The 12,651-nt window shown below is 53.6% G+C and overlaps 1 protein-coding gene across 3 annotated transcripts; it reads left to right on the top strand.

Moving 5' to 3' along the window:
• Positions 1 to 1,766: 1,766 nt before the first annotated feature.
• On the top strand, positions 1,767 to 12,495 carry ATP1B4 (ATPase Na+/K+ transporting family member beta 4). Of its 3 annotated transcripts, none has more exons than XM_027687337.1 (9): positions 1,767 to 1,895; positions 2,083 to 2,147; positions 4,226 to 4,388; positions 7,099 to 7,227; positions 8,083 to 8,187; positions 8,446 to 8,642; positions 9,276 to 9,332; positions 10,029 to 10,124; positions 11,062 to 11,223. In XM_027687337.1, exons 2-9 carry the CDS (start codon positions 2,085 to 2,087, stop codon positions 11,221 to 11,223), a joined length of 972 nt encoding a protein of 323 aa, XP_027543138.1. In that variant the 5' UTR covers positions 1,767 to 1,895; positions 2,083 to 2,084. The 3 variants fall into 3 exon arrangements, with proteins under 3 accessions (XP_027543138.1, XP_027543139.1, XP_027543140.1); XM_027687338.1 differs by lacking the exon at positions 1,767 to 1,895 and adding an exon at positions 1,899 to 1,964; XM_027687339.1 differs by lacking the exon at positions 1,767 to 1,895 and having other exon boundaries at positions 2,085 to 2,147; positions 11,062 to 12,495.
• The last annotated feature ends 156 nt before the right edge of the window (positions 12,496 to 12,651 follow it).

Below are 12,651 nucleotides of genomic sequence, written 5' to 3'. Positions count from 1 at the left end.
TGAGACCTCCGCTCCAGTAGCAATGCCTGTTGCTGCCTTTGCCCTGTCCCATGGAGGCAGCAATCCCCTGCAATCTCCCTGCGTCTCTGGCCAAGGCGCCAGGACAGGCCCTTAACCTCTGTTTTCCACATCCTATCTGTAAAATGGGGATAAAAGCATCTTCCCAGCAGGCTTCATAATTGCTTGTAAATCACTTTAATGCCCTGGGCTGAAAGGTGCTACATACAAATCATATAATTATTTCAAGCATATTTCATCAAGTTAAAAGAAACTAATCCTATCTCTGCTTAAAAAAAAAAACCACACCACACCACACTTTAGCTGGATAAGAGCCTAATGACCAGCTTCTCCCAGGAGAAAAGGGAAGGCATACACTGACAGCAGTGCGAGAGACAAGTTACAAATGCCCAGATCAATTAATGGCAAAGAACACATCACCTCCAGAGAAAATAGCAGTTATTCACCTCGGATGAACTAGAGGAGTCCTGAGCTCACTGCTTGTGTCCCACCGGACAGAGGGGCTGGCACTGGTCCCCTCCTGCTCAGTCGCCCCCACTCTGTGACAGTCATGGAGGAGGCAGGTCTCAGTTCCCTCCTCCACTCCGTGTCAGGGCCAGGCTGAGCAGCAACACAACTGCTGTGACAGGATATGTGTGCCCCCGGGGAGCTGCTGGTGCCCTACAATTGCCCAGGCCATGTTAAATCCCTGCATCCCATCCCAGCTCCCGAGCTTCAGGAAGGCAACTCTTGTCCCAAGGCGCCAGCCTGGCCAGGAGGTCCAGCTGTGAGCACAGCAGCCTGAGTGCCCTCCTGCCGGTGGGCTGGCTGCGGGCAGGCACCGGCACCGGTTCTGAGCCAGCCCTGCCTGCAGACCCAGCAGGCGTGTGCCAGCCCCGGCCAACTCGGCACAGAGCAGGGCAGCTGCCAGACCTCTTTGTTTCCTGCTGCGCCCGTTTATTAGTGCAGCCGGTGAGTGGCTTTCAGCCATGCTCAGGAGAGGAGAGGGAGAAGTGGTGCTTTGCCTGCTTGGACGGCACCGTGCAGCCCTGTGGGAGCCTGGGACAGATGTCCCTGTGCCTCTGGGCAGAGCCCCAGCCTAGGCAAGGCAGCCTTTCACCACTGTTGAACAGGTCCCGGCTCTCTCGTGAAGGGAAGGGTCACCGGTCCCATTGGAATCGTGCCAATAAATGAGCTGGTGGATGGTGCCAAGCTCCTGTTGGGACAGACATGTAACAGGAGCCCTGCTGTTCCTTGAGAGCTGTGTGGGCACAACCAGGGCTGCCTGTCCCTGCCATCGCACTGCTGGAGCTGTTCCAGGAGCAGGGCTCCAGCACGCAGCCCCTGTGCCCCAGTGCTTCATCCTGTACCTGTAATTCACTGATGGGTAAAAATCTGACATCCCCAAGCCCCAGTCTGCTGGATGCCACAGCAAGGTGTCCCTCTGAATTTTGTCTGGTTGGCTGTGCCCAGCTCTTTAAGCCAGGTCGAGGAAGGCAATGCTGTGAACGTCTGGCTGCTGTCTTTATTCGAAGGGGTAAATATAGACCTGCCCCTTGCACTGCCCCTTCACTGCAGAATAGATTTTGTAAGCGTTAACCATGGCCCGCGGTGACTGACAAGCACATATTGACCGACATGTGGCCATAGGAAACCCTAGTGATTTGCTAATGTTTATTAACAGCTGCAGGGTCTCCTGGGGGCGAAGAGCCTGGCTTCCCATGTAGGGCACTGATTGGCAGTGATGGGGACTCAAACATGAGGCAGGATGCAGTGAGGGGGCTGCAAAGGGCACCAGATTCCGGAGGACTCGGGATGGGATCCTGTTGCATTGAGCTCACCCCTCTTGGGAAAGCAAGTTATTTTTTGATCCACTCCTGAACGCTGAGCTTTGCAGGGTAGGGAGGGAAAGCAGTGTGGCTCCCCACAGACAGGCAGAGGTCTTGGCACAGCTGTGTTTTTGGGAGGTGCTGTGGGGCTATGGGGCTGTGCCTGTGGGTTCCTGAGAGCTGGGGTGACATGGCACCCACAATGGAGCTCGTGCTGCTGTGCTAACATTCATGTTTCTCTGCATTTCCCACCCAGGGATGGACAGGAACACCAGCACCAGGGGCACGGAGGGCCAGCACAGCAGTTCCAGCCAGGAGGCGGTGAGTGTTTTGGGGGCTGCTGGCCACCCTCCAAGAGGCGAGTGGGAGCTGCTGCAAGGACCTGCTTCATGGCTGATAAATATAACTACTTTGCTTTAGGAAATGCTGCTTTGTCCCTTCGGCAAAGCACTTTGTACTGGGAGGGGAAAGGACAGCAGCAGGTCTGGCTAGTGGTGCTGGATGATGAGGGGGACTAGGAGGGATGGAGACACATGGGCACGGTGACTCTCTGCACACCTGGATTTCAGCAGGAGGAATCACCCATTGAGAGCTGACCTGGTCTGGGGTGAGGAAAAGGGAAAGCCCCTGGCTTCCCCCAGGACACCCGCAATTGGCAGCACAGAGTGATCTCGCCAGGGATCCAGCTTTTCTTTTCCCGCTGTCATGGCCCACAGCAGCCCAGGGCTGTCCAGTGTTCCAACACATCCTACCTTGCTGTGTCTCCTGTCCTGCCCCAGCTGCTGCCGCTCCTTCTGCACCTTGTCCAAGTGAAAGGGACTGCTCCAAGACCATCTCTGTGCTGGGCTGCAAAGCTAAACCGCCTGGGAGGTGTTTCATTCCAGACCTGCCCCAGCTCCCTAGCTAAGAGGGATCTGCTAGACAGTGTGGTCATCCCGTCCTGTCCAGCTGTCCCACACAGATCCTGTTTCCATCAGCCCCGTACCATGTGTGCCCTGTACCTCTGGCCATCAGGAGCTGGCTCGGGAAGGGCTCCAGCCTGGGATGCAGGACCTGGGCCAAGCATTGCCTTGGCTGTACGGGCAGCCGCGGGCACTGTGCCGGGAGCAGGCTCTGACGCAGGCGGGCTAACAAAGGAGTCCCGCCGGGGCTTTAGCCAGAGCCGATCAGGGCAGTCAGTGGGATGCTGATGGTTTACGGCCACCCTGGGTCTGACCAGGCTCCCCAAGGGACACATTCAGGCTTTGGAGTCAGTACTCTGCCCCAGTTCTCGCTGTTTTGCAGTATTTGCGTGTCTGCGGAAGAGTTTAATCCCCCCGCCCCCGATTCAAAGGTGTTTCCAAGCCAGGCGTTCTGCCAAGCTGTCGGCCACTTCCCGGCTCCCCCGGGGCAACCCACGGGGTGCAAATGTCTTGTTTGCCAGTCCTGGCTCCAACAGGTGCCCGCGGCCGGCAGGTTTCCGTGGCCCTCGGCGCAGACACGGGGCGATGCTGCCGGTGCAGCCGCTGTGGATCCGCGCTTGGAGCGGCCGCAGCAGCCCCGGGGAGCCGTGCCCGGTTTGCACAAGCGCGGCTCTGACCCAGCCGGGGGCGGCTGAGCCCTGCAGCGGCATCTGCATTAAATGTGGGGAGGCGATGAACCCATCCAGACCCCAGCATCGCCCTCCTGCCCGGCGGTGCCGGGCCCAGCCCTGCCCCCAGCTGAAAGCCAGGTCGGCACCCTCTCCTACCTCGCTGCCTGCTTTTGGAGACACACAACATGCCCAGGTTCAAGGACGGCTGCTGTGTCTCAAGCGACTCTTGGCCAGGGCCAGGTACAGAGGGGTTTGTGTTCCTCAGTTCTGGACAAACAAGTTTTCACCACCGAGGCAAAACACAAACTGTTGCAACCCGGGGAGATGCTTTTCCCTGGAACTCAGTGTAATTGAAATATAACAACACAGGGATTTCTCCAAATGCTAAACACTTCCTCCTGCACCAAGAAAAACAAACTGGATGACCTCTTATATGCTGCTGCCTGCTATCATCTGTGGTAGCACTGAAAATGTGCATTTGAGCTCAGAGATGCTGCAGAAGCGTGGGAACAGTCCTGACCCTCCCAGATCACAGGTTTTCTTTGGTCATGTTCACGCAGGTGGAAAAAGATGAGTTTCTGCAAATGCCAGGACAAGGAGACAGTACCCAGTGTGATGGCAGTGCCGTACATGTCATGGAAAAATGGGTGCTGGGTTCTAAGAGATCTTAAGTTGGAACAGCCAAAACGGCCTCTCTTTAACTCAAGAGTGATGATGGGAAAATGGAAATTTGAAACATTTCCAGCTATTAAGTGCTTTTGCATTTATTTTTGGCCAATGAGATGTTCAGCTTGCCTGTGGGGGTTGTGTTCTGTAACTCTTCCAGGAAAATAAGCATGAGGAGAAGGTCCAGGATCCTGACAGAGGGAAGGACGAGACCAAGGCAGAGATGGGGAGCAAAACCTGGGCAGACCTGGCTGGGGAGATGAAGATATTCCTGTGGAACCCCGAGGAGCGAACATGCCTGGGGAGAACGGCCAAGAGCTGGGGTAGGTCCTTGCTCAAGCCCCACTTCTGGGGGTTGTTACCTTTTCTGCTTCACAACAGATTCACTTAACTGTGAATGTCCTTGATAGCTTGGACTGACCACCCCTGTCCATTTTTTTAGTGTAAATGTTTCTAGCCAGTGCAATAAAGAACTAGTGAGGAGGACAAGCAGAAAACTGTGGAAAAGTTGCTCTTGGTCTGGATGTTAATGTTGACTCAGAGCGTGAAAGCAAAGATTTCAGGCTGCCCAGACTGAGTCCTGGAAAGAAATTTAGAGCCCAAAAAAGCCTGGAGGCTGCAGGTCAGTCTGCTGCAGCCATGCATCTCTGCTTCTGCCAGCACCCCAGCTCCTGCCTGTGTAAGTCAGGAGCCTGTGGGACAGTGGCTTTGGGGTCATCAGGTTGGTAGGGGAAGGGTGCCCAAGCTGTAGGGCAGGTGTTTTGTGAAGGGTGCACACCACAGGGCTGAGCAGCCCTCCCTGCCTATGTGAGTCCTGGCTCTGGGGAGGGAAGGGCTGGTCCCCACTGTCACCCCACAGCTTCCCAGGCCGTGCCATGGTGCCCACAGCAGAACCCACAACTGCTGTCAGGGCCAGTGGGCTGGGATGTGCCAGTGAGGGTTCAGAGTGCCCTGTCTATTTTATCTGCATCCATGTGGCCCTCAAAAATTACCTCTGAGGCTGGAGGTGCCCCGGGTGATTAAGAGCAGCCCGTTGCTGTGGGGAGAGCTCTGCTGCAGGCTCGGTGCAAAACCAAGGGGCCACAGCACGTGCGGTGCCGTCCACCTTTCCAGCTCTGTTCTGACAGCACACAGCTCCCATGGCAGAGTGAAAATCCCAACCTGAGCCCAGAATCACTTGCACATCCACACCAGTGTAAGGCTGTGGACTCTCAGGGCTGGTGCTCAGTGTTTGCAGCCCTTGGCTGGCACTGGCAACACGCCGCAAGCCCCGCAGCCTGCCCGTGCCCCTGCTGAGCACTCTGGGTCTCCTGCAAAGCCTGTGGGGACAGCCAGGAGGAACTGAGGAAGCTGCCCACCAGCACCAGAGGAGGCTGAAAACCCACAAGCATGAGTCAGGGTCAGATCTTGACATCCACATTTGCTCCCCTGTGCCCTTTGCTGGCCATGGAGGCAGCCCAGTTCTTCTGCCCCTTTGCTGGATGGGAAGGTGCAGAATGAAGTGCAGGAGCAGTATGGGGGTGACAGTCCTTAGGGATGTGGGTTTGTGTTTCTGGGGGCTCTGCCAGGTGCTGAGAAGATGCCTGTGAGAGAACTTGCTCAGTCTGATGTGGATGTGACCCTGCTAGCAGTTATTTATTTTCAGCCTCAGGGTGGGTGCAGCATCCTCCTGCACCCTGGGATTATCATGCTCTGCCACAGGATCCCACTCTCCATGGACACACATGCCCTCGGTGCACACCCTTGTGCTCACATGCCTGTACAGGGGGACAGGAGAGAGACATTGAAACTACTGTGAAAATCAAAATTTCTTTTAAAGTGAGAGCATTTGGAGGTGAATGAAGTTGAACTTTCCCACTCTCATCTCATGGGTGAGGAGAAAATTTGCCCAGCCTGAGGCTGCTTCCCCGTGCTGCTCTGAAGGTGTCCCTCACAGACTGGGGGCTCAGGGGACTTGCACAGACAAAGTGCCACAGGGTTATCACTGGAGGGCCCAGGCCCTGGGAAAGGCTGCACCCCCCTCTCTGCCGGTGACAATGCTTCCCACTGCACTGCAGGAAACATCAGAAGGGGAATGCTAGCGGCAAGATGTTTCAACAAGCATCATCTTGGCACCCCAGCAGCAGTTCCTGCTCTGCCAGGCTGGGGCAAAGGCACCATCCAGCATCACCGTGCCAGGGCTGGGCATTGTCTCTGCTGTGCCAGCAGCAGCACTGATGGTCCCATGCACCTCAGCTCAGCCCGCAGCAGGACATGGCCCTCAGTGGTTCCCAGCACCGTGGCTGCGGCAGAAGCACGGCAGGAGTGCACATCTGTGTTCCCAGGGCTCCCCCCAAGCTGCCGGAACGTTTCTCCTGGGAAATGTTTGGGTTAGGGCTTCACTTTGCTTTCTGAACCGCTGGGTTTTATTCATAGGCCGTGGCCTCCTGAGACATCCTCAGCCATGAGCCTGGTCCAGAGGAAAAACAAACCTATTCCCTGAATGTCCGGGCCATGAAACAGCCAGTGTGGTGCTGCAGCCCCGGAGTGTTCAGATGCTGCTCACTGAGTCTCAGCACCAGGGTCCCTGCCATGCAGGGGACACGAGTCAGGGCAGGAGCATCGCCCCACAGCCCCATCAGGAATTTGGAGGTGCTGAAGCCAGTGGGTGCCCTTGCATGTTACCATGCCAAGAGCGGGAGGGAAGGGCAAGAGGCAAGGCTGGGTCTGTCTGTCGGAGAGAGCCGAGGCAGGTGGACACACAGACCTGGTCCTGACACAGCTCTGGGAAGGGCCTTGCAGCAAAAGGGGTACAGAGCCAAGTAGCAGCTGCCTCAGCCCCAGGGCTGGGCAGGGAGCGTGTCTGGCTGAGAGTCCTGCACCCAAAACCACCAGGGCCTGCGTGCAGGGTGTGTGTGTGCAAGCTCCCACCTCCACCATGGACTCAGAGCTGCGGAGGACGCCGAGCTGAGCACGACTGTGCATCCCTGTGGGACGCCTCCCACGGGATGTGCTCTGGTTGCATCAACAGCAACTTGCCTCTGTCTTTTGCAGGCCTGATCTTACTGTTTTACTTCGTTTTCTACACGTGCCTGGCGGGAATGTTTGCTTTTTGCATGTACGTGATGCTGCTCACGCTGAGCCCCTACACGCCCAGGTTCCGGGACCGTGTGTCCCCGCCAGGTACGTACCCCAGCCAGCCTGACCCTGGGCACCTCTCAGGGCACCTGCCCAGCAATGGCCTAGTGAAATGGCATGGCTGGGACCTCAGACAAAGCCCTGCTGGAGCTGTACACTCCCACAGTCACCCAGCCCTCCATCACACAGGGTGTTCTCACTTACCTCAGGGCACTGACAGAGCTGCAGGTTCTCTGCAGAGGATCAGACATCTTAAATAGCCCCATGGGAAGCATTTGTCCTGATTATACTAATTGTTATTCTAATTATGCTATTTATTGTTATCATTATTCTCAAGGTAAATGGCCAAGTTTAATCATTTCATAGGTGATGTGGATTCATTTCAGCTGCTGCCTGTTTAATACCTCATGTCTTCAAAATAAAATGCAAATCAAGAGTAGCTTTTATTATTTGGGGGAGTTCTGGCAAGATAATGTTCAGAAAATCCTCTCCCTGTATCAGACACAGCATTTTCCCTGTGGTTTTGTGTTGGTGGGGAACACAAGGCCCTCTCACCCTGACCCCTGTCTGGAGCCAGCCAGGCAGCTGGAACATGGAGAATGCCTCAGCCCCTCTGTGCAACCCCAAGCCCATCACTTACCCACAGCACTGCTGAGACCCTCCATATCTCCCATGTTTCCTGGGATATTTTGACGTGTATATGGTGTTCTCTGGGGGTGAAATGGAGGTGAGGGATCAGTAGGTTGAGAAGAGAGTCGATTTGTGCACTGGTGCTGCCACTCTCATGGCTGTGCCCACCCCCAAGCCCAGTCACAGAGCAACCAGCCCCTGCAACACACACCCCAAGCCTGTGGCCAGTCCACCCACATTTGCTCTATGAGGGTCCATCTCCTTCTTCAGGAGTGATGATCAGGCCGTACTTGAATGGGTTCACCATTGCCTTCAATGTCTCTCAGCCCAACACGTGGCAGCCCTACGTGGACAGCATGCACCACTTCCTAGCAGGTAAGCTCTTCATCACCCCAGGAATCATGCTGGTGAGTTGTTTCCATCCATGCACACATGGGTGCAGGGGTCTCCTCCTGGGCATCTCATGACCCCCATTTGAAAAGGGAGGCTCAAAAGGTCATGGGAGCTTCTGTGGGAGGGAGCTTTGCCTTTCTGGGTGGGACTTTTTAACACCCTTTACACGTGGATGTGCTCTGAGAGTGTGGGTCTGTGCAGGTCTCAGGAAATTTTAACAAGTCTCTTGGTCCCCACCAGCTTATGATGACAAAGTTCAAGAAGAGAAGAACATCGAGTGTGTCTCGGGGCAGTACTTCATCCAAGGGGGTGATGACAGTGAGGAGAAGAAGGCCTGCCAGTTCAAGCGCTCACTGCTGCAGAACTGCTCTGGCATTGAGGACCCAACATTTGGATACTCCAAAGGCCAGCCCTGCATCCTGCTGAAGATGAACCGGGTACAGAGGAAGCTCTTCATCTCAGTTCCTTCCTTCAGTGCATCCCAGTGTGATAAAGACCATGCAGGGACTGAAACTCTTTAGCTTCTTAGGCCCAGAGAAAAAGGGAACTAGAATCCCCAAACTTGCTGGCTCATACCCACTAGAAAACATAAAAAGAAACACTATAAAACTTGCTTGATTTGATTTGCTGAGGCCTGAGTGCTTAGAGGGTCTTGTGCCAGGCCCTTCTCTGGAAGGAACTGAGCTTTCAGGGTACATTCCAGACCCCAGGCACTTTACAGTGGGAATTTTCATAGAGTTTATTTTAAATCCAATAGCATGGTGGTTCAGTACATACTGCTGGGAAAATAAGCCTAGGAGGATGTGAACTGTGTGGGGAGGGGGCTGTGTTACTCCAGGGTGTTTGGGCTTTCTGGGTGCTCTGCTCTGCCCCTGCTCTCAGGCACCAATCCAGCACTGAGCCAAGGGCAGGTCACACTGTGTGGGGTGGCTGACTCTGCTGTAGGGACACACAGCTCCTGTCCTGAGCAATGTGACTGGCACCCAGAAAGGTTTAAGCCTTGGAGAAGGGTGGCAGCACGTGCTTGGCACTGCATTTCCTACAAGCATGGATGGTTTTTGTTTTTGCAGATCATAGGCTACCGCCCTGGCGCTGGGGTCCCTGTGAGCGTGGACTGCAAAGTGCAGGTACTGCTTTCCTTCGTGCTGGGCACTGTGGTGGGTGCAAGACCAAATGCCAACGCCAAATGATGGACCCCACCACTATCTGTCTTCATTTTAGCCCCAAACACTCACAGGACCCAGTGCTGCCCATGTGTCTGGGTGCAAGTGGGGCTGGTCTGCTGAGAGCAGCAGAGGCCACCAGTCTCCTGCTTCTCACCTTGGCCATCACCCTCTGAGCGCTGCTGGCTGCTGTCAGCCTGACGGGCAGCACTCTGCTCAGCCCCTGTGGGCAGACCTGCTGGGCTGGGTGCTGCAGTGCCAGCTAGAGCCTGGAGCTGGGGGGAACATGCAGGAACTGCTCACATCCATCTCCAGCCTCTCCACAGCACCCTCAGTCCTGGGGGGCACCCCGCAAGCCAACTGCAATAAGGGGAAGGAAGGGCTCCCACTGCCCAGGCAGCTGCTGGATCATACCCTAGAAATCATCAGGCAGCAAACTCAAACCCTTGCCCATGGCTCCATAGCTCCGTTCTGCCCTGGCTGGAATGAGGAGAGCAGCTGTGCTCACAGCAGACACCCTGCGGGTAGCGCAGCTGAGCCCTGCCGTGGGCTGGCAGGAGACACCCATGTCAAAGCTCCTTCGCCTTGCTCTGCAGGGAGCTGCATTTTGTGTCCCATGTCCTATGTGTGTGTGTGTCCTTATTTTTATTCTGATCACAGAAAGGCAATGAGAGCCATCTCAGATCCGTGGACTTCTACCCTGGGAACGGGACGTTTGACCTCATGTATTATCCCTACTACGGCAAGTTCACTCATGTAAGTAAAGGCTCTGGCATCTCTGTTCTGCCTCTGTGAGGAGGAGAGGGCAGGAGCTGCTGTGCAGAGCACAGATGTGCTTTCTGGCTATTTTGGGCAGATGCAGGCAGGAGGGAGGCCATGGGCACTGGGATTACAGCACTCTATTTCTGTCTCTGACAAACCACGGGAAATCCTTGGGGACTCCTGTTCCCCCTTGCTAGCAATGGGAATGATTACATTTACCAGCTGGAGACGAAGATTGGCATTGCTAACTCCCAGGGAAGGTCTCAACACCAGCATTTTCCCAGGATATTAGGGAAGTCAGGGGTTAGGTGACACAAGAAGAAAAGGATGGGGCATCTGACAAAGCTATGGCAAAACAGCTTTCAGGCTGGATGGCTCCAAACAGAGCAGTCCAACATCAGCAGCTATTTCTGAACACACTGGCCAGCACTGCTCTGAGCTGCACTGGGCTGTGCAGTGTTGGGAGGGAACACACTGTCACAGAAAAACCTGAAATGGAAGCTGAGGCAGGCACTAGATTCCTATTGTCATACTGGTGCCAGCTGAGGGTGAGTTACAGCCCCAGATGCCATGTCTGCACATCCTTTGAGCACACAGAGCCATGGAACACCATGGATTTCTTATTACAAACCATAGGCTGGTTTTTAGAACAGCAGAAAGTATCGGGGAGTCCCATTTTCTGGTGTTGTCCTGGGTAATCAGCTCAAGAGGCAAAGGTGCACTACAAAACTCCAACATGATCCCATCCCTCTGAGGCACAGGCACAGAAAGGCTCAACTTCATCATCCCAAGGGATCATGATGGACATCAGGGAAACGCTCTCAGATGCCTGGGAATCGTGAACCAATTCCTAATGGTTTTACTGATCGTGAGAGCCCAGCCTGCCTTTCTGCTCCCTCAAAAATTACACTTAAATCTCCCTTCTTTTCAGGTCAACTACACATCCCCACTGGTGGCCATGCACTTTACAGATGTGGAGAAGAATCACTTGGTCCCCATTCAGTGCAGTCTGAATGGGAAAGGGATTATCAACGACCTTAACAGCGACCGCTTCCTGGGCCGAATCATCTTCACACTCAGCATTGGGAAGTAGCCACTGCCAACACCAGGCACTTAGGTTAAGTCAGTCAGAGGCTTTTTCCTTTTTAAAGCATCAAGCCAGCATTTTTTCAGCTAGGAAAAACAGGCACATGGAGATTACTGTTAATTTATTTTTGTTCATAGTTAGGAAACAAAGGAAATGCAATGGAGCATGGATCCACATTTTTCATCACCTGATGTAAATCATTATTAGTAAAAATTAAGTTCTCTCCTGGGCAGAGAACCTGCAAAAGCATTTCAGTTTTGATTAAAAATCCTCTGGTATCCGAATGCTATTTTCATAAGGTCTTTTATGAGTGACCCCTGTGGAATGCATTTTTCCTGGCTTTAAATTTTAAATTTTACCATAGTTTTATGATCATTTCTCAGGCAAAAGCTAACAAGAGGGTAGTTTATTAGCACTATTATTGTTAAAATAATAAACAGCAAAAATTCTGGATTATGCCTGCAATAACTGAGTTAAAAAGTGAAAATGGCAGTTCTCAAAATGCCTTCTAGGATCTTCAGCACCAGAAGCATCTTGACTGCAGCATTTTACACAGCTTGTTCAGCACACCCAGGGTGTTGAGCAAGGCCCCCATAGAAAATCATTTGCCCTTGAACCTTTCCAGCTGTTCCTTTCTGATGTGGGAAGATTAATGCATTTGTCCCTCCCTCCTCCTCACTCCAGTACTTCTCTCTGCCCCAGGAATCCTCATCAAGTCTCTTAGGCAGGGCCGAGCAAAAGGAGCCCTCTTGTCACGGTTCACAGGTTGGCAGTGCCTCATTCCTTCCCCTGATCAGGCACAGAAGTGCCCAGAGCTTTCAGGCTGGTTCTTCCCTGTTCCAGAGAGGTCACAGCTCTAACGCTGCAGCAGCCGCAGGGAAACGCTCGGTGGTTTAATTGTTAAAGGGTCAATGTGGGTACGGATGAAGCCCCCAGCTCATCATCCCCAAAGGCTGATGGAGCACATCTGTCCCTGTCCCAGCAGAGCACTGCTACCCTGAGCAACCTCTGCTGCACGACCCTCCCAGCCCTTGTGTTTGAGACATGAACTGCACTCTGCATGTTGGGAGCTACGGGAACACAGCAGGACAGGACACCTTGGGATAATGTACTAGTTGGAAAGCACACTTACTAAAATTACTGACTGAACAGGAGCATTATGGTATGTTTGTCCTACATCCTAGTCCAGGTACTTAATCTGCTGTCATTTCCTGATCTATAAAAGTCTCTAAGAAGTAATTTTTTGTATTAAAAATAAAGTGACTACAGTAAAATTAACTCTGTGGTAGCATTCTTCAAACACTGGTGTAAGAGATGCAGTTTGTGACTTTAGCTCCCTGTGCTGGCCAGTTAGGGACTGAATTTCAAAGCAACCTGTAACTTGATCCTGGAATTCTGAGCACTTGATTAAGTGGAATTCTGAGAACTTGATTA

Source organism: Neopelma chrysocephalum, unplaced genomic scaffold (assembly GCF_003984885.1).
Source record: "Neopelma chrysocephalum unplaced genomic scaffold, ASM398488v2 Primary Assembly neopelma1_73b, whole genome shotgun sequence".
Classification (NCBI taxonomy): Eukaryota; Metazoa; Chordata; class Aves; order Passeriformes; family Pipridae; genus Neopelma; species Neopelma chrysocephalum.
This window is presented reverse-complemented; position numbering and strand designations above follow the sequence as displayed.

Bases quoted from the DNA above. Each gene is read 5' to 3' on its own strand.
- ATP1B4 (XM_027687339.1), top strand. From the start codon at position 2,085: ATGGACAGGAACACCAGCACCAGGGGCACGGAGGGCCAGCACAGCAGT. The intron at 4,389-7,098 runs GTAGGTCCTTGC...TGTCTTTTGCAG, and splicing joins GAGAACGGCCAAGAGCTGGG to GCCTGATCTTACTGTTTTAC. The intron at 8,643-9,275 runs GTACAGAGGAAG...TTGTTTTTGCAG, and splicing joins TCCTGCTGAAGATGAACCGG to ATCATAGGCTACCGCCCTGG.